The sequence below is a fragment of the Girardinichthys multiradiatus genome, chromosome 21 (assembly GCF_021462225.1).
Source record: "Girardinichthys multiradiatus isolate DD_20200921_A chromosome 21, DD_fGirMul_XY1, whole genome shotgun sequence".
Taxonomy (NCBI): domain Eukaryota; kingdom Metazoa; phylum Chordata; class Actinopteri; order Cyprinodontiformes; family Goodeidae; genus Girardinichthys; species Girardinichthys multiradiatus.
Genome location: NC_061813.1, coordinates 39,446,543 through 39,469,827, shown reverse-complemented (window position 1 = coordinate 39,469,827; position 23,285 = coordinate 39,446,543). Strand labels below are relative to the sequence as shown.

The following is a 23,285-nucleotide window of genomic DNA, read 5'->3' as shown; positions in this document are numbered from 1 at the left end:
GCCCCTTCATCATTAATTGGTAAAGATTTTGTGAGTATTAAGAGTAATATGAAGTTTCCCTACATGTTGTTGCAGAGAAACAATGTGTGGTGTAGCTGTCCTCTGTCTGGTTCTGAAATGTCCTGCTGTCAAAACAAGTGGGTGAATTTGTTCTGCACTATTTGTTTTGAAATTAGGAATAAAAGGAAATAATCTAGAGATAAGCAGCTCTACAAGTTGGATCACTGCTTGTGAATGCATGTTACAAAACTTAACTTTATTCAATAACTAGTTCCCTAAAATAATGTAATACTGAAAATCTATGCACTGTTATATACATGTTTCATTTTCTTCAGACTTCACTGTATAATATGATTTAATTTAGGTTTCCTTTTTATAGTTTTGCTATGGTTATATGTATAAAAAACCTGGTGCTGGTCACTTTTTCTATGTGCATTTATTGCTTAATGAAAACGAGATTGGGTCATAAATACATTCACTCACATTATAAGTTAGCTAATTAGGTTATTACAGGTTTTAGATATGCTTAAAGCCCATCTACATTTAAATATTTTTCTTCCGTAAAACTGTCTTCCCTAAGGACAGTATAGTGATTTTATTTGTGGTGTTGAAAAAAGTATTTAAAATGCACGTTGTTTAAATGTGTTACATAGTTTGCAATTTAGATACATTTTCAAATGGCTTGCTTTTCAAATTTGACAGTAAATTTTTCACAATGCATTAAGCATATTTCTTTATTATAGGCTCTTATTACTACAGTGAGGCCAAGTTCAAAAGGTACAAAGAGATGTATTAAACTTCCTGAAAAGAGAAACTGAAATTAATTTCTTGCATAATTAATGTGAGTTTAGTGGGAATTACAAAGAATGTTCAAGTAAATATATCTTAATATATTTGAGCTGAAAGTACACAGAGCATTCAAATCTACTCAAATTCCATTATTTTGGTCTGATTAAATAATTTTGATTTACTGTAATTTATTTTGTGCAGCGACGAGACATAATGAACAAAACATCTTTTCAGCGTGCTTGTCAAACGTAAAGTCATTGCCACCAAAGCAGGATCCTGCTTTTTATATCATGCTTTAGATTTCAGAAAAAACACGACAGTCCAGCTTTAGCGATCTAAAAGAACCTGTTCTGAGAAGCATGATGAGTCAGTGACCTTAACGTACCGTGGATGCAGTTTGGCTGTTTAACAAAGCAGCACAGTCTGTAAAATCTGAGAAATCTTGTAAAATTGGAGGTACTTTCCAAATGTTGGTACAGATTTTGGTGTTTCTGGCTCATTCCTTCGCTAAAAAACCTTTCTTAAAACCCGCAGGTGAATGGGAGGATCTGGCGCCTGACAAAGAAATCTGAAAAAAGAAACCGCTGAGAACATTTGTAGCAAAGTTACAAACAGAGACGTCAACTGATCATCTGCTTTAATTAAAATGCTAAAAACTATCTTTAACTTCTTGGTGCTTTTTGCTGTTTTCAGCCTGATATGCTTTTCTGGGTTTTTATTTTACAGCAAAAATAATGATTTACTTTTCTTTACTGATCCACATCATTTGGTAAATACAAAAAATAAAACTTCCTTAAACATAGAGAAGACAACTGCAGTCCCAGAATTCCACCAAAACAGGACAGCGATGCCAGCAGCTTCTGGAAGACCTCTGGAGCCGTGCCCCAACATCCCACCGAACCTCCAAGGAGTTCTTTATGTGGAGTTCAGAACCAACCGGACTCTGGAGGACGTCCGGCAGCATCTTGGTCCGCTGCTTCAGCAGGGAGGACGGTATAAACCAGCCAACTGTGTCGCAAAACAAAAGGTAGGTGGATGGAACCTAAACTTTTATACATTGTGTTGTTGGTGCAAGAAACAACCCTCAAAATAACAAACTTTTAATTGTAATGAGGTCTAAACTCTGATATATTTAATTCAGTCATAGTAAAGTAACACAATCGAGTTGAAAAACGTAATAAATTATTTTAAAGTTTGATTCGCTTTCTTTGAAAAATGCGACGGTGCATTATTATTTCAGAGAAGAGAAAATAAATTAAAGAAGCATATTTCATGGAAATATCTTCCGAGAATAGTATATGATATTTTCAAAAGAAAAGCATTATTTTCTCTGATGTTGAAAAGTTTAAATGTACATGATTAAACACGCAAATTAGTGAGAACTAAAATAGGATGTTTTTTGAGATTGTAAAGATGGAAATTTAGGATGGATTAAAGGGAGACATTAACTCAAATGTTTACTGAAATTATTAAAAGGTAAATAAATGTCAGAATCCCTCTAAGATCGTATCAGAAAGCGGGTTATTGTATAGGCACCGTTTAGCCGCCAGGAGTCGCTGTGTCCAACCCTTCTTCCTCCAGCTCTGATCTAGGCGCCAGGGACTGTTGAGTGTCCCACTTTGTCCATCTCCCCTCATGTGATCTTCATGTGTTCATGTGGGACAAGGAGGGATCTGGTGGCATGGAAGTCAGCAGGATGTTCTGTAGATGCAGCTTAGGAGACTCTTCTTGCCCTCCACCCTATGTTCACTCACCAACCAGACCTCTTCTTGTTCCATAGAGAGAGAAGAAACCACTCTGATATTTCTGACCTCTCCTTGTTCTCTAAGCTGCTGCCTCTCAGACAATCTGCTCCTGCAAACCAGATTGAAAATGATAGCATTAGCTGCTCTACAGGAGCCCTTTAATGACCCATCCATTTCAATCAGGGCTGTTGGCAACTATGGAACATCTAAATCATGGGTGTCCTGCAGGTTTTAGATGTATCTCTGCTTCATCACACCTGGATCAAATAATCATTGCTATTGAATGGAAGCAGCTGAAAGTATAATTTCTCTAAACATAATAACTGTTATCACTCATGTTTTACGTGAGCATAAAAATATTATTTACAGCTTATTTAGGCCTAAAAATGAAATAAGACCTTAAGCATTTGTGATGAATTTACATTTATTTATAATTACTCATATTAAAAGTTTAATTATTACAAATAGAAACATTACGCAGCAAATTTTTAGGATTTAACTAAGATGTTGTGGGAACGGATGATTCTGCACAGGTTTTGTATTTTAACGGTACTTTACGTCCATCTTCTAGGTAGCTATCATCATCCCATTCAGAAATCGTTATGAACACCTGAGCCACTGGCTGCATTACCTCCATCCGATCCTCATACGACAGCAGCTGGACTACAGTGTGTATGTCATCAATCAGGAGGGAGACGGAGTGTTTAATCGGGCTAAACTGATGAATATTGGACACACTGAAGCCCTGAAGGAGTATGATTATGAGTGTTTTGTCTTTTCTGATATAGACCTGGTACCTCTCAATGATCGTAACCTCTACAGATGTTCTGATAAGCCAAGACACTTATCTGTTGCTGTAGACAAGTTTAACTTCTTATTACCCTACAACACCATCTTTGGTGGGGTCACAGCGTTGTCCAGAGAGCAGTTTTTGAAAGTTAACGGCTTTTCAAACACGTTCTGGGGCTGGGGGGGAGAGGACGACGATCTATACCAGCGGATCGTTTTCCGAGGAATGTCCATATCCCGACCAGACTCTGTCATCGGAAGGTACAAGATGATCAAGCATGGAAGAGATTTGCACAACGATCGTAATCCAAATAATGTTCAGAAACTAAATGAAACGCCTCAAACTATTGACAGAGATGGACTTAATTCTCTCAGTTATACAGTCAGGAAGATTAGGAAGGATTTATTGTACACATTTATTACTGTAGATGTTCAGACTACTGCGGGCTATGGCAGGGTGGGGGGAGGTTCTGGCATGTATTCATGCGTGTGTGCAGTTGTTTCCTCTGTTCATCTATATCGTGTCAGTTCAGAACAAATGTCATAACAAGGCTTCTTAAACAGCAACCACAGCAACTAAACATACATTAGATGTGACCTTTAAACTTCATTAAATGACAGGACTGGATCTTCCCTGAAAACATTATTTTTAGACCCATGTAAAACTGTGGTGTTGATTCTTCAACCTGCATCCAAGACAAGAAACTGTTGATTTAGACTCTTATCCCTGTGGGGGTACAAGTCCTGTTTTCAAAGAAATCAACCCAACTCAAACCTTTAATTTGGGCCTTACTCTGTACATTATTAGTAATGTTATATATATAATGAAATGTTATGTAAAAGGAGACTATAAAAGGTCACCAGTGGTCATTTCTAAGTGTTTTCTGTTTCAATGTACAAATAAATCTGATGTATGAAGGAATTAATCTTCATCTATTTCACCAACCCTCTTCATGTGCTTCCTGTTTATGAAGTCATCCTCTCTATAACTATTGTGGTAGTAATACCACCTGCTCCTTTGTGCCTGATTCCGGTGATAGACCACCCATTTGACCACGTCATAGTAGACTGTGTTGGACCTTTACCCCGAAAAAAGTATGGAAATCAATCTTTGCTCACAGTTATGTGTGCCGCCACTCGATTCCTGGAAGCCATCCCTTTGAACAAGATTACAGCCAAATCTGTGGTTAAAGCCCTGACAAAGTTCTTTTCTGTGTTTGGTTTACCTATAACTCTACAAACGGACCAAGGAACAAATTTTCAGTCCAAGTTGTTCAGACAGGTAGCTAAAACCTTAAATATTAAGCATGTTGTTTCATCTGCTTACCACCCAGAGTCCCAAGGGGTTTTGGAACATTGGCACCAGACCTTAAAGTCAATGCTACGCAAATACTGTCTGGAAACTGAAAGAAGTTGGGATGAGGTGGTTCCATTTGTGTTGTTTGCTGCTAGAGAGGCTGTTCAGGAATCCCTTGGTTTCAGTCCAGCAGAACTAGTATTTGGACACACACCCCGGGGCCCTTTAAGAGCTTTAAAAGAAACTTTCTTAGTTCCTGCAGAAGGTTCTACGAAGAGTGTGATTAAGTATGTGCAAGCTTTTCGGGAGCGCCCGTGTCAAGCTAATGCTCTAGCTAGGAAGCATTTAACTGACTCTCAAGGAAGAATGAAGCGTCACTATGATAAAACCTCTGTCAAAAGAGTTTTTCAAATAGGAGATCAGGTTGTTGCACTCCTACCTGTTCCTGGCTCTGCCTTGTCTGCCAAATTTGATGGCCCTTATGAAATTCTAGAGAGAGTAGGGGAGAATGATTATGTCATTGGTCCCCCTAATCGACGGCGCAAATCTCATGTTTGCCATGTGAACATGCTTAAGTTGTACCTCTCTCGACCTACTCCAGAACCTAGTGGGGTGTATGCTCCAGTTGCGGTCACAGCTCAACTAGAAGCAGATGAGCTAAACAATGCTGATGGCCTAAGAATGAATTATCCCACCTGCAAATCTTCCTGAATCACCGCGCTTGTCATTTAGCATTTAACAATAGCTAACTAGCCCGAGACCTCGCTACTAACAGCCTGTAATACAAACAGCAATAACATTACTTCCAATAAAAGTGCATTTACTGTGGCTGTACTGTTGCGCATCGGCTGGCAACCATTTTCAGCTTTACAAAGTGGCCAGATGCAGCTAATTTACATAAAAGTGACAGAGCCTTAAAACAGCTTTTAAACATGTTTAAATGTTTAAAAGGAAGTATAATAGATCACCTTTAATAAATTCCTATATTTGTAGAAGTTTTGTGAATGTATTACATGTGTGGGCAGAGTTTTGCTGTTCAGTAATGCCAGAGGGTGATTCACTCTTTCATCTATTGTCCTAATACCACCGCCATATTGGGCTGATATTCCCAGGACGATACTTGGCAGACCGAATGGTTATTTAATTAAATATTAAATAATTAAAGCATTCTGATTGCATAACAGAGCTAAACAGAAGACGGTGTCTAAGTATTTTCTGATTTTATGAAAGTCAAGTAAAGGGAGTTTGCACACATGTCCACATGTGGTTTTGTGAACATGGAGAAGGCAAAATTTCGTTGTAATGTACATGTGCAATGACCAATGAAGATGATTATTATTATTATTATGATTATTATTTGACCGTGTCCCTCGTGGTGCCCTGTGAGGGACACTCCAGGAGTATGAAATCAGGGGCCCCTTATTAGGGGCCATCCGTTCTCTGTACAAGCGGGCCAGAAGTTTGCTTTGCTTTGCTGGCATTAAGTCAGACTTTTTCCAGGTGAATGTTGGACTCTGGCAGGGCTGCCCTTTGTCACTGCCCCTGCATGTTGATAACTTTCATGGACAGCATTTCTAGGTTCAGCCAAGGGCCGGAGGTGGGCTGGTTTGTGGACCAGTGGATTTAGTCTCTCCTTTTCACAAATGATGTAATCCTGCTGGGCCCCTCTAGCTAGGACCTACAGCATGCATGCAGACTGCGAAGTGGTGGGGATGAGGATAAGCTCCTTCAAATCCGAGGTCATGGTTCTCGACCGGAAATAGGTTGGCTTGCCCTCTCTGGGTTCGAGGGGTGTTTCTGCATTATTTTGAGGAAGTATCTCAGGGTCTTGTTCACAAGTGAGGGGAGAATGGAGTGGGAAAACGACAGACCTAAAGGTGCGACTTTCATAGTAATGCGGATGCTGTGCTGGTCTGTTGTGGTGAAGATAGAGCTGAGCTGATAGACCCTTGGCTGAACTCCTCCCTCAGGAGATGGTTCAGATACATCCCACCGCAAGGAGGCACAGGCGATGGCCCAACACACTGGAGGGACTATATCTCTTAGCTGGCCTGGGGCCTTCCCTGGAGGAGCTGGAGGAGATGTCTGGTGAGAGAGAAATCTGGGTGTCTCTGCGTAGACTGCTGCCCCCGCAACCTAGTCCAAGATAAGCAGAGGACAAAGAGTACTAGTATGTGTTAAGGAAATGAACCAGATTAATCAAATCTCCCAGAAGGCTGATTTCTGAAGACAGTGACCATGAGGAGCAATTAGGACATGTAAATGCTTATACAAGCTAACACTTTCAATATGTAAACAGCAGACAACTATTTGGCTAAAAGTTAGATTCAAGTTCATTGCAGCGTTATTTATCCATGTCCAATTGATATTTATTTATCAACTTCAGCCAAATTTATTTTTCATCATGTATAATGAAACATTGTTTGATTTCACATTTATTTAGATATTTTATCTGGCTTATTCATTTTCAGAGTTATATTACATACGTATTGGTATTTGTGAAGTATGATTTTGAGATCTTATTTTATTTTATCTTTTCTTGTATTTCCTTGACTTTTAGGCCATTCTTTGAACGATAGACCAGTCCTTTCCATGGTTACAGTCGGGGGACCATAGGAGGTCATAGGGCTGGGCGATATGGCCTAAAGTCAATATCACGATATATTGAGCAGTTTTCCTTGATAACACCCCGCTAATATATGGGTCCATCCTGTGACTGGACCAGAGATCTGAGAAATGACATAAAATGTCATTTCTCAGGTCAATATTTTATATAATTTTAAACCTCTCCTAAATCTGTGTCAATATGCTTTTATTGGAAGAATAAACCAGACTGTATCACCCTCTTGTGGTGATAACTGTCATAACCACACATATAAATAAAGGACAATGATTCTTAATAAACAGCTATTGACTGCATTCTACAGGGATTCTGTTTTATAAGCTAAAATATTTCGTATTTTATTAAAACTTTAGTCGCTGTCAGTCCAGCTGTGAAGATTTTTTATTATTTTAATAGCAAGAATAAAAACACAAAGCCCCATTAGCCAGACACTTAAGGGGATAGTGGTAAAGCTCGGTCAGCAAAGTTTTGTCAGGAGACTGAAGCAGAGTTCTAGGGAACTGCCTCCTCCCCAAGGAGAAACATTTGGTAAAATATGGACCAAAAGCACTGAGTGCATCAATGAATGGGTTAAAACATTAGATCTTCTGACAGGGACTCGTTCAGCCCTACAAAAAGGGTTGGAGAAGTGACAAAAGGAACAAAAAGAAAGGAAAATGGAATTGACAGGTATGTGGACAATAGACTAACTGAAAATACTACCGTTTGTGCAAAATCTGAACCATGCACTAAACCTTTTTTTCCCCGGCCTCACACACACATACACACACACACACACACACACACACACACACACACACACAAACACACACAAGATTTGAGTTCTCCCTCTGTGTTTTGAGTCAGGACTTTACCATACAAACACACACGTTTGCATAGATCTTTCCTGTCGTTGGGAGCGGATTTGCATAAGTAGGTCAAGTGGGATGGGTGTAGAAGAGTACATACAGGGCATACAGTTTTTTACCAGGGTTAGGAGAGGCTGCAGATGGTCATGGATGTCTGTATGTTTGCTGACAATGGTGAATACATCTTCTGAAACGCATCCCTTGGCATGAACATTGATTATATAATTTGACCTGCATAAAGACTAATTCTTGCCAGAATGGCCATATAATTTGTTTTGCTGCAAGTTGAGGACAAATGGCCATTACATGCATTTTTCTCTGGGTAAAGAAAGAAAACTGTTGCGAATTGAGAGTGTTCGTTCCTATGCTTGTCCACCAGAGGTCCTCCTGGAGCTTCTTTTAACCATCTACAGGTGTTGCTGATCTTCGGCTGATTGGCCTTACCTGGGAGGAGTACTTAGGAGCCTGCCACCAGTCCTTCAGTGCCCGAGTGTTGTTGCCCTAGTGGTAAACACCACTCTGACAAAGCGTTTTTGTCAGTGGCTGTATGACATCATGGGAGTTCCAGCTGTGACTCCTCCTTCCTGGGCTAGACTGGAAGTAGGTTAGTAGGTGGTGTATTTAAAGTTGCAGTTTCCTACCAGCATCTTGTGTACAGTCAATGGGCACGACAACATCTTCACCCTGACTTCAAATGCTGAAGTCACTGCTTATCCACTGTGTGGTGATTTCCATGGAGAGGATGAATGCAAAGTTAATCAAATTTTGTACATCTTTGCATCCACTAGGGTAAGGTCAGGTGAATCTCTTTCAAACATCCATTTAAGGAACTTTATTATAGTTTCCTGGAAGGGCCTTTAGTGCTTGTTCCCTGCAAGCCCAACATGTATCTACAGCCTTCTAAGCTCCACAACTTGTCCTTATGGATGCAGTGACTGCTGCAATCTAACTAAAGCAGCAGGGCGCTTTGAGGAGCCACTGTAAAAGGGATACATATTCTGCACAATGGTAAATGGCCTGAACTTGCATAGTGCTTTATCAAGTCCCCAGAGACCCCAAAGCACTTTATACTATAATCAGTCATCCATACATTCATACACACATTCACACATCGACAGAGTTGAGCTACATTGTAGCCACAGCTGCCCTGAGGCAGACAGAAGTGAGGCTGCCATACAATCGGCGCTAACGAGCCCTCTGACTACCATCAGCAAGCAAGGAGGGTGAAGTGTCTTGCCAAAGGACGCAATGACTGAGACTGACAGAGCGGGGCCTGGAACAGGAAACCTGCTGGTTACAGGATGAACCCCTACCGCTGCCGCCGCCGTTGCCCAGAAAACGGTAAAGAAGGTAACAAAGTGCTCATATGTCTTTAAAGTGCCTGTGGCATGCTTTTCTCACAAATGCAGAAACTCAAAGAAAACATCTTAATATAGGGATAATTGAGCATCAATTTTAGAATTAGAGATGTGATAAAAGACAATTGTGACACAAAATGAAAATATTTCAATATTAAATTTTGCACGTCCAAAGTTGCCTGGAAATGATGTCTGGGTGAAGTCTCCGGTCATTCATTGTGTGAGTATTAATGATAAAATGTTCAGATAAAAACCATGTTGTGTTAAAAATAGTGTTAATATGGAGAAACGGTGCAATGCTGGTGGTGGCAGCAACACTAGGACAGCAGCTGTTAATCTGGACTACTTTCTTGAAGTGAAGAGGATCAGAGCTGTCTGGATCAGAACTGGAAAACTGAGGAGGGACCCACCAAGCACAGCCAGGTGTGATTAGAGAACCTCTTGGCAAACTGCTTCGAACAAGAAACCTCTGAATTCACAAGAGAAATGATGTCAGAGGTCGGGATAATTTACAGATGAAGGAGAATGTTGAAGCAGTCTATATCCGATGGGAAAAGATCACCAAAGGAAAGGTTGTTGCAGCTGTTGCTAAACGGATCAAAGCTCAGTAGGTAAGAACACTTCCTTGTTGCAAAGGTACATTTAGATACCAGCAGTTATAAATCCGAAATTATTGTTTTTATTATTAATAATAATCTGAAATTATTATTAAAATAAGATAAATTAATTTCACTAAAGATTCTAATATAAAGTTTTAAAAAATGACCCACCAGGTAGTGTCTTCAGATCTTAAATCATCCCTTGTCTCTGCTGCTTCATGCTGCTCAGCTTTGCCCCCATTGTATTTGCTCCGGTCCGGTCCCCTGCGAACCCCGAAGGAGCTCCAAGAACCATACGCAGATCATGCAATAAAAGCCAGTGATAAATGCTGTAGCAAGTCCAAAACAAGCCATTCTGTTGAAGTTAAACTAGTTCAACTGCTTTATTTTTCATTTTATGCATCCAAATATTTTCATGTATGTTGTTCTACAATTGATGAGGTCACTGAGTGCAGCAAAGCTACATTTGTTGATTAGTTTGGTGCATTTAATGTTTAATTGCTCAGTTGGTAGCACTGTTGCCTTGCAGCAAGAAGGTCCTGGGTTCGATTCCCAGCTGGGGGTCTTTCTGCATGGAGTTTGCATGTTCTCCCCGTGCATGCTTGGGTTCTCACTGGGTACTCCGGCTTCCTCCCACAGTCCAAAGACATGCCTATTAGGCTTATTAGGTTAATTGGTCTCTCAAAATTGCCCTTAGGTGTATAAATGAGTGTGTGCATGGTTGTCTGTGTGTTGCCCTGCGATGGACTGGTGACCTGTCCAGGGTGGACTCCACCTCTCGATCATAGACTGCTGGAGATAGGCACCAGCTCCCCCGCGACCCACTATGGAATAAGTGGTAGAAAATGACTGACTGACTGAAAATTCAATGTCACAGGCACTTTAGGGCTTCCACCAGGATCAAACCTCGGCAGTGTGTAGTGCACATAGGGGGCTTTCTAAATGAGTGTGTATTCTGGTTTGAAAACCTTTGTACATGCCACTCATGTCAGCTGCACCATTGTAGCCCTGGCCACAAATATTTTTCAACTTCAGACCATTCTTTTGTAGAAGTTATTCTTCATCTCCTGTCGTTGCATTAGTTTTGCATAAGAGTCAGCTCCTCCAAGTCAACCAGTTCTGGTTCTGGGGTAGCTGTCTTTTTTAATGCTGCTGTTTGCTTCCTCTTCTCCTCCAGTTCTTTGGTGCCCTTCTTCATGCATGGGCAAAGCACAAACTCACTTCACCCGCCTTTCTGCCCTCACCCAGAGGCTGCACCACACGAATCCTCACTATTCAGCTCAATTCAGTTCATTTCTATAGTGCCAATTCACATGTCGTCTAAAGGCACTTTACAAAGTCAATTCAGTCAGGTTCATACATTGCAGTTAATCCAAACTATCAAACAGTGCAGTCAGATTCGGTTTATTATATAAATTGGTTAAAACGTTTTCTATCTAAGGAAACCCAGCAGTTTGCATCTTCTCAGTGACTTGCAGTATTAACTCCTGGATGAGCATGTAGAGACAGTGGACAGTTGCTTGCGTTGTGTCGTTGACTTTGCAGCAATCCCTCATACTGAGCATGCATGTAGCGACAGTGGAGAGGAAAAACTCCCTTTTAACACGAAGAAACCTCCAGCAGAACCAGAACCATGCAGAGACAGAACCAGAGCAGAGCAGAAAAAGAACACAGAAGCACCGATTCAGGAGTACTTTCTATGTGGAAGTAAAACGTTTCTAGTTTTTAAGTAGAATATGAAAGAGCACATACAGTTAGTAATGGTAGAAGCTCAGCCAATAGCTATGTCTAGGAGAGAGACATGGTTTAACACTGAAACACAGGGATCAACTGTAAAAGGAGAACATTAACAAGTTACACTCCAAAGTTTTTCAGAAGCAGTTTATGCCAGCAATTACATAACTGAAATAAAGTATAGCACACCAAACTTTTTTTTTCTAAATGAACATTGTAAAACACTTTTTAAATCCTTTTAAAATCCTAGGAGAAGCCTCAGATTGTATTTATCAACATCTGGACCATATCTGCAGCAAATTTGGACTGAATCAGTTGAACCATGTTTGTTGAACAATTGTTTTAGAGGACAATGTGCCAGAGCTGGCATTTTGGCTCAAATTAGCCAAATTTGCCAAAACTGTGCCAAATGTGCTTCTTTTCATACCTCTAAAATGTTTTTATATGTTGTGGTTTTAGAAACTAAAGTCAAACGTCTTGTTTGTTACAGAAACTTGGCCAACAAAGTTGGTAGTGACTGATTCTGAATCAAACTGAAAACAAACCAGCCTTGAATCAGTCTCACACAAAGACTCATTGTTCTGGAGCAGGGGTGTGTGTTGTTTACAGAGGTCTTACACAACATATGTACTACATGAGACTAATTACAAACATGAAAGCACGTCTTTCTCATCCTAAACGAGACAGCTGCCAGGAAAACATTCGATTTGAGGTCACTGGTCCGCCAAATGTTGTCTATAGTTTCCAGAGCGGTCATTTTTGTCTTCTGTGCCATTATAAATTTCTAGAAATAAAACATTACTGGAAGCTAATGGAGAAGAGTGCAAGCTAGCCACTGAGGCCAGTGATTTTGCGCCGCCATAGACCCTCCGATATGCATGCAAATTGCATCACCAAAGAAGGTGCTACAAACACAGGCTAAACCTTGTTGGAAAGGGTTCAGCATGAGTTAAAAACAATGTTGGATGCAAACGTGGAAATACTGGTGTGTAATGAAACCTCTCTGGGACTGTCATCGTTGAAAACAGTTAAACATAGTTCTTAAAAAAGCTCAAAAACAGAAAGTCAGCTGAGCAGATTTACCTGAACTCACTTCACCAAATTCGTCTGGCACTTAGTGTGTCAGCGACATAACGAGACAAGTTAATGGTGTAATGCAGAGGGGTTGGCCAAGGTGATGTGTGTAGGACCATTCATACAAATGGTAATTCAAAACAGGGCCAGGTTGAGACTCATTTTCAGTCTGAGAGTTTGATGGCTCAGATAAATAAGTTACTGCTTGTGTCATCTGCCCCTCCTTTAATGAAGATACTCATCTGCACCTGCATGAAACTAGTCTAACAGTGAGGCTTTAGTTGATCATATTCTCTCTCCACAACATGTTTTAAAATGGGGTTTTAAAAGGTTGTTCCAGTGGAGATTAACTGATCCTGTGATTATTCACATACTGTAGCTGATCCGTACTCCTTGGTGACAACAGATATTCATCTAAACACTTTACTATCAGCTGTTTCCATCATGGTTTTAGGTAGAGATTTGGCCAACATGCCGAGTACTCTCAGGAGACTAATAAAGTTTTTAAAAGTTTATTGTACAAATGTTGAAAAGTGACTAGAAAACCAGGGAATGGAACGGATTCAGGAACTCTCTTCAGGAATGAGAGGGGTCAGAGAGGTGGTCCGTCGAGAGCATTCAGATTATTCTGGAAGGTAATTGACTTGCATGAACGGTGAATTTCCAGAAGGCAGGTAAGCAAACGCTTCCTTGCAGGTTTTTTCCAGGATGTTTGTTCAACAGGGGCACAGCGGAAGGTGAACAAGGCTCGATCACAGGAGGACTTCAGAGGTGGGAACCAAAATGCTGCCAGCTAGAGAACTTGAAAGCTTGCTGGTGAGCACAAAACCATGAAGCAGGAACTAGACTCAGGATCCGGAATCAACGGGAAACCTGAAGGCCAAAACACAGGAGTGAGTAGTCAAACTGGAGCCAAAACACAGGACTTCAGGAGAACAAGCAAGCCAAAACCAGGAACGAAGAAGAGCCTAGAGCATTACCACTGTTGGTTCACACTCTGGTGAAGAAGTGTAGGCAGCAGGTTCCTCTTATCCTCCTGCTAATGACAACTTAATGGAAAACACCTGGCTTCCACTGCAACCACCATGCTCCCTCGCTTCATCTGTTGGACAAACTAGTGAACTGCACCACAAGACCCCAACAGTATCTACATCTGATTGTTAAAATATTACAAGTGTTGGTTAGCTTCAATTAGAAAAGTTTCTGACTAAATAAGTTTCATTCAGTAATCTTTGTTTTGAGGTTGCTGCTTCGTTCTGGGTCTTCGGTCTCCCTAACAGCAGCCTGGGCCGGTGGCTACAGCTGCTGAGGGGCTACAAGGTTTCAGTGGTTTCTCGTTTATTTATTTTTGCAACATGCTAAAACAGCTAAATACAGGCTACAGGTATCAATTAGTATCAATAATCCAAGCATGTAAGCAGATTGCATGCTGTCAGGGGAAAATAACTGATTTTGTTCATAAACCTGAGATGACCCACTTACTCTGTTTTCACACATTCACTGATGACTTTGCACTGGCCCTCATGGCCCAGAAACCCAGCCAGCCCAACAGGAATCCACTCAGTTGATTCAAAGAGCTTCACAGGAAAGATGACGAAATAGAAATAAGACACATTAAAAACACAAATTAAATAAAAAAAATTAATCATCACATAAAAAACAAGGAAAAAATAAAATGTAAAATTGAAGCTATGATATGATAGAAATGAAATGATAATGCGGACGTAGTGACAAAAAGTACACACAAAGGTTTCATTTAGCATGTGTTAATTAAGACAGTCCGATATCCACATCCATATCCATTGTGGGGTTGTTTTTGTTTGGCTGTAGTCCTGATAATTTTAATTAGACAATATTCTAATCATTTAAAACAAGTTTTTCCTTGTCTGCTTAAATAATTTAGACTTATTGAAATGTATATTGTGGAACAACGTCCCACGCTTAATGTAATTACTCTGAACTAAACATTTCTTTCAGCATGTTTTACAAAAGTAAAGCCATCGCAAAAAACAGGTTCCTGCTTTTCATAGCATGCAAATTAAAAGTTAAAATAAACAGTTCCGAGAATCTCTTTTCTGTGAAGCTTTGTGAGTCGTGGACACAATCTGGCTGTTTAACAGGTGATCACAGGTAGCAGAGCTGCAAACAGAACTACACAGATCATCTGCTCTGATTAAAATGCTGAAACCTGTTTTTAAATTATTGGGGCTTTTACTTCTTTTCAGCCTGGCACGCTTTGCTGTGTTTTTACTTTACAGCAAAAATAGTAATTTACTTTTCTTTGCTGCACCACATAATGCGGTCAATACAAAAAATAAAGCTTCCTTAAACATAGAGAAGACAACTGCAGTCCCAGATTTCCACCAAAACAGGACAGCGACGCCAGCAACTTCTGGAAGACCTCTGGAGCCGTGCCCCAACGTCTCTCTGAACCTCCAGGGAGTTCTCCATGTGGAGTTCAGAACCAACCGGACTCTGGAGGATGTCCGGCAGCATGTTGGTCCACTTCTTCAGCAGGGAGGACGGTATAAACCAGCCAACTGTGTCGCAAAACAAAAGGTAGGTGGATGGAACTTAATTTAAATTAAGTTTAAAGCTTTTATACATTGTGTATTGCATTGTGCAAGAAACAACTCTCAAAATAACAAACTTTTAATTGTAATGAGGTCTAAACTGATATATTTAATTCAGTCATAGTAAAGTAAAACAACCAGTTTGAAATACGTAATTGTCATAATCTTTACAGCCGACTTGACCTACATGCAGAGATACCAGAGGGCAGGGAACGGTTTAGTCTAATTTATTAGTTGCAACCGGGGAATAACACAACAAGCTTGGACCAGGCAACCCGGACCGTTTCCGGCGACTTCGGCAGGAGTTCAAGCGGCCTCGGGACTGAAGGCTCACACAATGCACCAGAGAGAGGGAGAGAGTGAGAGCAGGTAAGAAACTAGATCTCAGAATACGGTTAAGGCTTTCAGGCAGCTTACTAGTCAGGAAGAGGCAACCCGCCAGGGGGGAGGCATCGATTCTGGGGAGATCAATGTTGGAGGGTGGACAGGGTTCGCTTTGCGGGGAGCGTCCGGGGGTCCGGGATTGCCAGCTGGGGTTAGGTTCCAGTTCAATATCAGTTCCAGGTTCTGAGTCAGAGGCTCTGAATGAGAGCAGAGAAAGTGTCCAAATCCTCACCTAGGAATGAGCAAGACAGAACAGTTAGCGATCTTCACAAAGAACAGATTCAAAACTTCTTTCAAAACTTAGAAACGGGACAGAATGTGATACCAAAGAGGGCAACACACTCAGCCGAAGATGTGCTGGCAGTCTCCCTTCTTAAGCTCCCCAGCTGATGGAGTAATGAGCCACACCTGTCATACCCTCGACCTCCTCCTGCTAGGTGGCACCTAGTGGTGGAAAAAGGTTAGCAGCAGGCAGACCACACACCCAGACCTGACACCACCTCCCCCTCAATGGCCGCCTCCTGGCGGCCCAGAAGGAGCAGCATGGGAAGCCCAGAAATCCCTAACCAGAGCAGGGTCCAAGATGAAGGACCGGGGCACCCAGGTCCGATCATACGGACCATAGCCCTTCCAGTCGATGAGGTACTGCCACCCGCGGTCCTGGAACTCCCGGGCGGGTGGAGGGGGCTCGGCTGGAGGGTAGAGCGTGTTGGACAGGTTTCAGCTGGGAGACATGAAAAACTGGATGAATGCGGAAACTAAGGGGTAGACGGAGGCAGACAGTGGCTGGACCCACAAGGGAATCCACCACGTAAGTGCCTATGAACTTGGGAGAGAGCTTTCTGGACAGGAACTTAAGCGGGACGTCTTGTGCAGCGAGCCAAACCCTCTGACCCGGACTGTACTGCTGGCGTACGTCGTCGATCCGCATAACATTTGTTCTGGGCCGCGGTTCTGTGGAGGGACTGGACAGTGGACTTCCAAATCCGCCTGCACCTGCGGATGTGATGCTGCACAGAAGGTACGGCAATGTCAGCCTCGTCAGAGGGAAACAACGGTGGCTGGTATCCCAAGGAGACTTCAAACGGCGTGCGGCCTGTCGCCGCAGAGACGTGGGAGTTGTGGGAGTATTCTGCCCAGGACAGGTGGTCGCTCCAATCAGCGGGGTTGGTAGATGTCACACACGGCAGGGCTGCCTCCACCACCTGGTTTAGGCGTTCCACCTGACTGTTGGATTGAAGGTGATAGCCAGAGGTCAGCGACACCTTAGCTCCCAATGTAGCACAAAACTCTCTCCAAACCTGGGAGGTGAACTGGGGACCCCGGTCGGATAGCAAGCACTGGGGGATGACGTGGAGACAAAACACATGCTTCACCAGTAGCTTAGCAGTCTGGAGTGTGGGAGGCAGCTTTCTGAGGGGTATCAGGTGGCAGGCCTTAGAGAGCCCTCAGAATCGTACTGGAGGGACAGGGCATCAGATTTCTGGTTCTTAGAACCTGGTCTAAAGGAAATAGACAAGTTAAAGCAAGAAAAGAAAAGTGATCATCTTCACTGACATGGGTTTAGACGTTTAGCTAAACGTCTAAACCCATGTCTAAACCCATGCAAAGGCCACTAAGATGGCCTTTGCATGGGTTCCATGCAAAGGCCATCTTAGTGGAGGTCAGTGCAGTCAGGGGTGCCACCGTTGCAAATGAACCTCCGGTAAAAGTTGGCGACCCCCAGGAACTGTTGCAAGCTGACAGATGGCTGGTGGAAGTCACACTTCTCAGCTTTAATATACAGGCGATTCTCATGGAGGCGTTGTAGCACCAGGCGCACATGGTGGTGATGTTCTGTAAGGCTTCTGGAAATTATTAGTATATCGTCTGGATAAACAAATTCAAAGATGTTTAAAAAGTCCCCCAGTATGTCATTAACTAGAGCCTGGAACACTGCCGGAGCGTTGCACAAGCCAAAGGGCATGACCAGGTACTCAAAGTCTCCCAGGGGGATCTTGATCTGGCAGCCGTCTTCCATTCGTCTCCCTGGCGGATATATGAAACATTCTTATGATCTGTCCAAACCAGCACGGGATGTTCTGCGCCCTCCAACCAGTGCCGCCACTCCTCCAGGGCCAACTTGATGGCCAACAGTTCCCGGTCCCCGACATCGTAGTTGCGCTCCATGGGGGACAGGCGTCAGGAGAAGAATGCACATGGGTGAAGAAGTCCGTCCAGGTCTGAGAGTTGCGAGAGCACTGTCCCCACTCCTGTGTCTGAAGCATCCACCTCCAGCATAAACTGTCTGGTGGCATCCGGGTGAATCAAAACGGGCGCTCAGGAGAATCTCTCCTTCAGCAAGAAGAAAGCGGTGTCTGCTTCTGGGTTCCATGCAAAGGCCATCTTAGTGGAGGTCAGTGCAGTCAGGGGTGCCACCGTTGCGAATGAACCTCCGGTAAAAGTTGGCGAACCCCAGGAACTGTTGCAACTGTCGCCGGGAATCCGGTACAGGCCAGTCCTCCACGGCTTTGACCTTTTAAGGGTCTACGCGAACCTGTCCATTCTCCCGGATGAATCCCAGGAAGCTGACAGATGGCTGGTGGAAGTCACACTTCTCAGCTTTAATATACAGGTGATTCTCATGGAGGCGTTGTAGCACCAGGCGCACATGGTGGTGATGTTCTGTAAGGCTTCTGGAAATTATTAGTATATCGTCCGGATAAACAAATTCAAAGATGTTTAAAAAGTCCCCCAGTATGTCATTAACTAGAGCCTGGAACACTGCCGGAGCGTTGCACAAGCCAAAGGGCATGACCAGGTACTCAAAGTCTCCCAGGGGGATCTTGATGTGGCAGCCGTCTTCCATTCGTCTCCCTGGCGGATTCGGATAAGGTGGTACGCATTTCTGAGATCTAGTTTGATAAAAATTGTGGCACCGTGCACGGGTTCAAACGCGGAGGCGGGCAATGGTAACGGATACTTATTTTTCACAGTGATGGCATTAAGCCCCCTATAATCAATGCAGGGACGCAGCGAACCGTGCCAAGGGACGACGAGGATGGCCGGATGATGCCCGTCACCAAAGACTCTGCAATATATTTCTCTGCTGCCCGCCTCTCAGGACCATAGATCTTGTATAGCCGACTACACGGCAACGGGGCCCCAGGAAGGAGCTCTATGGCACAGTCGTTTGGCCGATGAGGTGGTAAAGACAGGGCCCAAGATTTACTGAAAACCGACTTAAGATCATGGTACTCAGACAGAATTCGGGATAAATCTGGAGGGTCCCCCTCCTCAACCGGGGATCTGGGGCAAACCGCAGACTGCAGGCAGGCACCTTTCTGACCAAGCGTCTACCCGCAGCTCAGCCCAATTATTGAGGGGATTGTGGAGCTGCAACCAGGGGAAGCCTAACACTAAGGAGCTCTGAGAAATAGGAAATACGTAAAACGAAACGTATTCTCTATGGTTGCTGGACAAAACCAATTCCAGGGTCTGGGTTTTGTGGGTGATCAGATGTAGAGACTGCCCATCTGGAGAAAGCATTCGACTGTGTCCCTCGTGATGCCCTGTGGGGGGTGTTCCAGGAGTATGGAATCAGGGGCCCTTTATTAGGGGCCATCCGGTCTCTGTACAAGCAGAGCAGGATTTTGGTTCGCATTGCCAGCACTAAGTTGGACCTCTTCCCGGTTCATGTTGGACTCCGGCAAGGCTGCCCTTTGTCACCGGTCTTGTTCATAACTTTTATGGACAGGATTTCTAGGTGCATCCAAGGGCCGGAGGGGGTCTGGTTTGGTGACCAGGGGATTTCGTCTCTTCTTTTTGTAGATGACGTGGTCCTGCTGGCCCCCACTAGCCAACACCTACAGCATGCACTGGGGCGGTTCCCAGCCGAGTGTGAAGCGGCTGGGATGAGGATCAGCTCCTCCAAATCAAAAGGCCATGGTTCTCGACCGGAAAAGGGTGGCTTGTCCTCTTCAGGTTGGAGGGGAGTTCCTGCCTCAAGTGGAGGAGTTTAAGTATCTCGGATTCTTGTTCACGAGTGAGGGAAGAATGGAGCGGGAGATCGACAGACGGATCGGTGCAGCTGCCGCAGTAATGGGGGCGCTGTTCCGGTCCGTTGTGGTGAAGAGAGAGCTGCGCCGAGAAGCAAAGCTCTCGATTTACCGGTCGGTCTACGTTCCTACCCTCACCTCTGGCCATGAACTTTGGGTCATGACCGAAAGAACGAGATCCCGGACACAAGCGGCTGAAATGAGCTTCCTCGTAGGGTGGCCAGGCACTCCCTTAGAGATAGGGTGAGGAGCTCGGCAATCCGGGAGGAGCTCGGAGTAGAGCCGCTGCTCCTCCACATCGAGAGGAACCAGTTGAGGTGGCTCGGGCATCTATACCGGATGCCTTCTGGACTCGTTCCTCGGGAGGTGTTCCAGGCACGACCCACCGGGAGGAGGCCCAGGGGACGGGTCAGGACACGCTGGAGGGACTATGTCTCTCGGCTGGCCTGGGAACGCCTTGGGCTCCCCCGGAGGAGCTGGAGGAGGTGTTTGGGGAGAGGGACGTCTGGGCGTCTCTGCAGAGTCTGCTGCCCCCGCGACCCGGTCCCGGATAAAGCGGAAGACAACGATGACGACGACGCTGCATTCACTGGTAATCGGAAAAGGCAGGTTCATGCTGACACATGTACAACTGAGGGCCAGTGTGGTGGACATTTTAGATGTATCTCTGCTTCAACACACCTGGATCAAATAATCAGGTCATTACCAGACCTGTGCAGAGCTGGACTGCACAATGAGGAAGTAATTCAGCCATTCACATCTAAAAGTTACAGGACACCAGCCCTCAAGGATTGGAGTTGCCCATCCCTGCTGTAGAACATGAGTGCATGCTGAGGAGTAAATTCAGCCATTGGACTAAGGTGTGTTGGACAAACCTAAAGGTTTCAGGACACTGTCCCTGGTGGACTGGAGTTTGACAAATCTGATGTATAAAATACAGGAAAACTGGTCCTGAGGACCAGGGTTGAAGAACACTGATGTAAAACATGCCAGTGAAAGGAAGCAGCTGAAAGTATCAATTTACTTACATTCTTAACAGCATAAATATGTTATTCGTTGCTTATATGGCAACCAAAAAGTGAAACAAGGCCTTTTAGCATTTGTGATTATTTGCATGTATTTGTAGTTTTCTTTTATTAATGTTTTTATTATAATAAATAAAAAAACTGAATTAGAAAAATTAACTTCAAATACATGTTGTAGGAACCTTTCGTATCACAACCAGACAAGCTTGATTTAAAAACAGTTGAATATGTGCTCTGTGATGACAGTTGTTTCCATGATCTGGATGATTCTGCACAGATTCTGTATTTTAACGGTACTTTACGTCCATCTTCTAGGTAGCTATCATCATCCCATTCAGAAATCGTTATGATCACCTGAGCCACTGGCTGCATTACCTCCATCCGATCCTCATACGACAGCAGCTGGACTACGGTGTGTATGTCATCAATCAGGAGGGAGACGGAGTGTTTAATCGGGCTAAACTGATGAATATTGGACACACGGAAGCCCTGAAGGAGTATGATTATGAGTGTTTTGTCTTTTCTGATATAGACCTGGTACCTCTCAATGATCGTAACCTCTACAGATGTTCTGATAAGCCAAGACACTTATCTGTTGCTGTAGACAAGTTTAACTTCTTATTACCCTACAACAACATCTTTGGTGGGGTCACAGCGTTGTCCAGAGAGCAGTTTTTGAAAGTTAACGGCTTTTCAAACACGTTCTGGGGCTGGGGCGGAGAGGACGACGATCTGTACCAGCGGATCGTTTTTCGAGGAATGTCCATATCCCGACCAGACTCTGTCATCGGAAGGTTCAAGATGATCAAGCATGGAAGAGATTTGCACAACGATCCTAATCCAAATAATGTTCAGAAACTGAAAGAAACGTATTATAACATTGACAGAGATGGATTTAGTTCGCTCAGTTATGCAGTCATGGAGAGGAGGAAGGATTTATTGTACACATTTATTACTGTAGATGTTCAGCCTCCAGCAGGCTGATTACCAACTGTGGGCCCTGGCCTTCTGGGTCTCATCCATTGGCATTTCTCACACTCCATTTGACTGGTGTACATTCTGCCTCTCTGGCTGTTCTCAGTTCATCCAACTCAAGTCCTTTATATCCACCATTTCCCCCGTTACTTCAGGTGTGCCCCAGGGCTCTCTCCTTGGGTCCCTGCTTTAAATCATTTGTTTAACTCCTTTCCCCTGGAAACATTTCCTCAAATTTAACATTCATTTTTATTTTTATGCTGATGACACCCAGCTCTACCTCTTTACTAAACCTTTGCCCACTCTTCTGCCTACCTCCCTCACTGATTGCATCTCTGAATGAATGAAGATTGTTTTTTATTATAGACAATCCAGTAGAATTATAAATTTAACACATGCAAATAAGCATTGTGTCAAATGCTTGTTTTAGATCAACAAACTGACCAATTGCTAACTTATTTTTATCTGTGGAGCTGGTAATTTCCTCTATTAATTCTAGGACTGCCAAAGCTGTGGATCTCTCTGACCTAAATTCATACTGGCTTTCAGAAAGTAGTTTGTGTTTATCAATGAAATGTTCCAGTCTGTTAATAAAGAGTTTTTCTAAACTCTTGGAAAACTGTGGAAGTAGAGAAACAGGCCTTTAGTTTGTGAATTGGTGTCTATCTCCAGTTTAGTATAATATGATTTCAGCAGTTTTCATTTTGTTAGGTTACAGATATGAGTCAGTGGTTTAACAATCGCATCAATAACTCTTTTGACTGTTGTCATATCAATGTCCCCACAGTCAGTGGCCCTTTTATTTTTACATTTGTTAACTGTAGATATGATCTCGTCCTATTACACTGCTGTGAGAAATATTGAATTAGGATTTTTTTGGTGTGAGTACCTTATTGCATCTCTCTGTTTTCCCAGGATGACGGGTTTAATTTCTGCCAGTTTTGGGCTGACATTATGAAAATACTCGTTGAATTTTTCAACCACTACAGACATATCACCAGTAATTGTATTGTTGCTAATCAAGTTTTGTGGATAATTAATTTCTTTGGATACTTTTCTAATAACATTATTTCATTTATTCCATATGTTTCTAATATTTATTTTATTCTTGTTTAACATTTTTCTTCTTTTCCACACAGACTTTAGTCGTTATACATTCAACTCTGCCCTCAACCACCTTTGTTATTTTATAAATTACTTTATTTGATGATGTGTGAGAGTTCTGATTCTTTCATTGGCAAAATATCACAATAAACAAACATATATATTACCTTCGGTAAACTGTGAGGAGGAATCTCTGTTCTGTCACCAAACAGAATCACACCAGCTGTCGAGTGATTTAGGAGGTAACTGGCGTCCACCACTCCCAGTGCATGGACAGCCACATTAAACTGGCTTGCAATATTCTGCATAAGCAACAGAATATTTTATAAAT

General features: G+C 43.0%; 2 protein-coding genes across 2 annotated transcripts; both read left to right on the top strand.

Annotated features, from left to right (window-relative positions):
• Positions 1-433: 433 nt before the first annotated feature.
• LOC124858164 (beta-1,4-galactosyltransferase 1-like) lies at positions 434-4,268 on the top strand. Its single transcript, XM_047350077.1, has 3 exons — positions 434-1,245; positions 1,324-1,816; positions 3,106-4,268. The coding sequence occupies exons 2-3, from the start codon at positions 1,436-1,438 to the stop codon at positions 3,868-3,870; spliced, it is 1,146 nt and encodes a 381-aa protein (XP_047206033.1). The 5' UTR covers positions 434-1,245; positions 1,324-1,435; the 3' UTR covers positions 3,871-4,268.
• Positions 4,269-15,034: 10,766 nt separating this feature from the next.
• On the top strand, positions 15,035-22,966 carry LOC124858187 (beta-1,4-galactosyltransferase 1-like). Its single transcript, XM_047350103.1, has 2 exons — positions 15,035-15,415; positions 21,191-22,966. The coding sequence occupies exons 1-2, from the start codon at positions 15,035-15,037 to the stop codon at positions 21,857-21,859; spliced, it is 1,050 nt and encodes a 349-aa protein (XP_047206059.1). The 3' UTR covers positions 21,860-22,966.
• Positions 22,967-23,285: the final 319 nt, after the last annotated feature.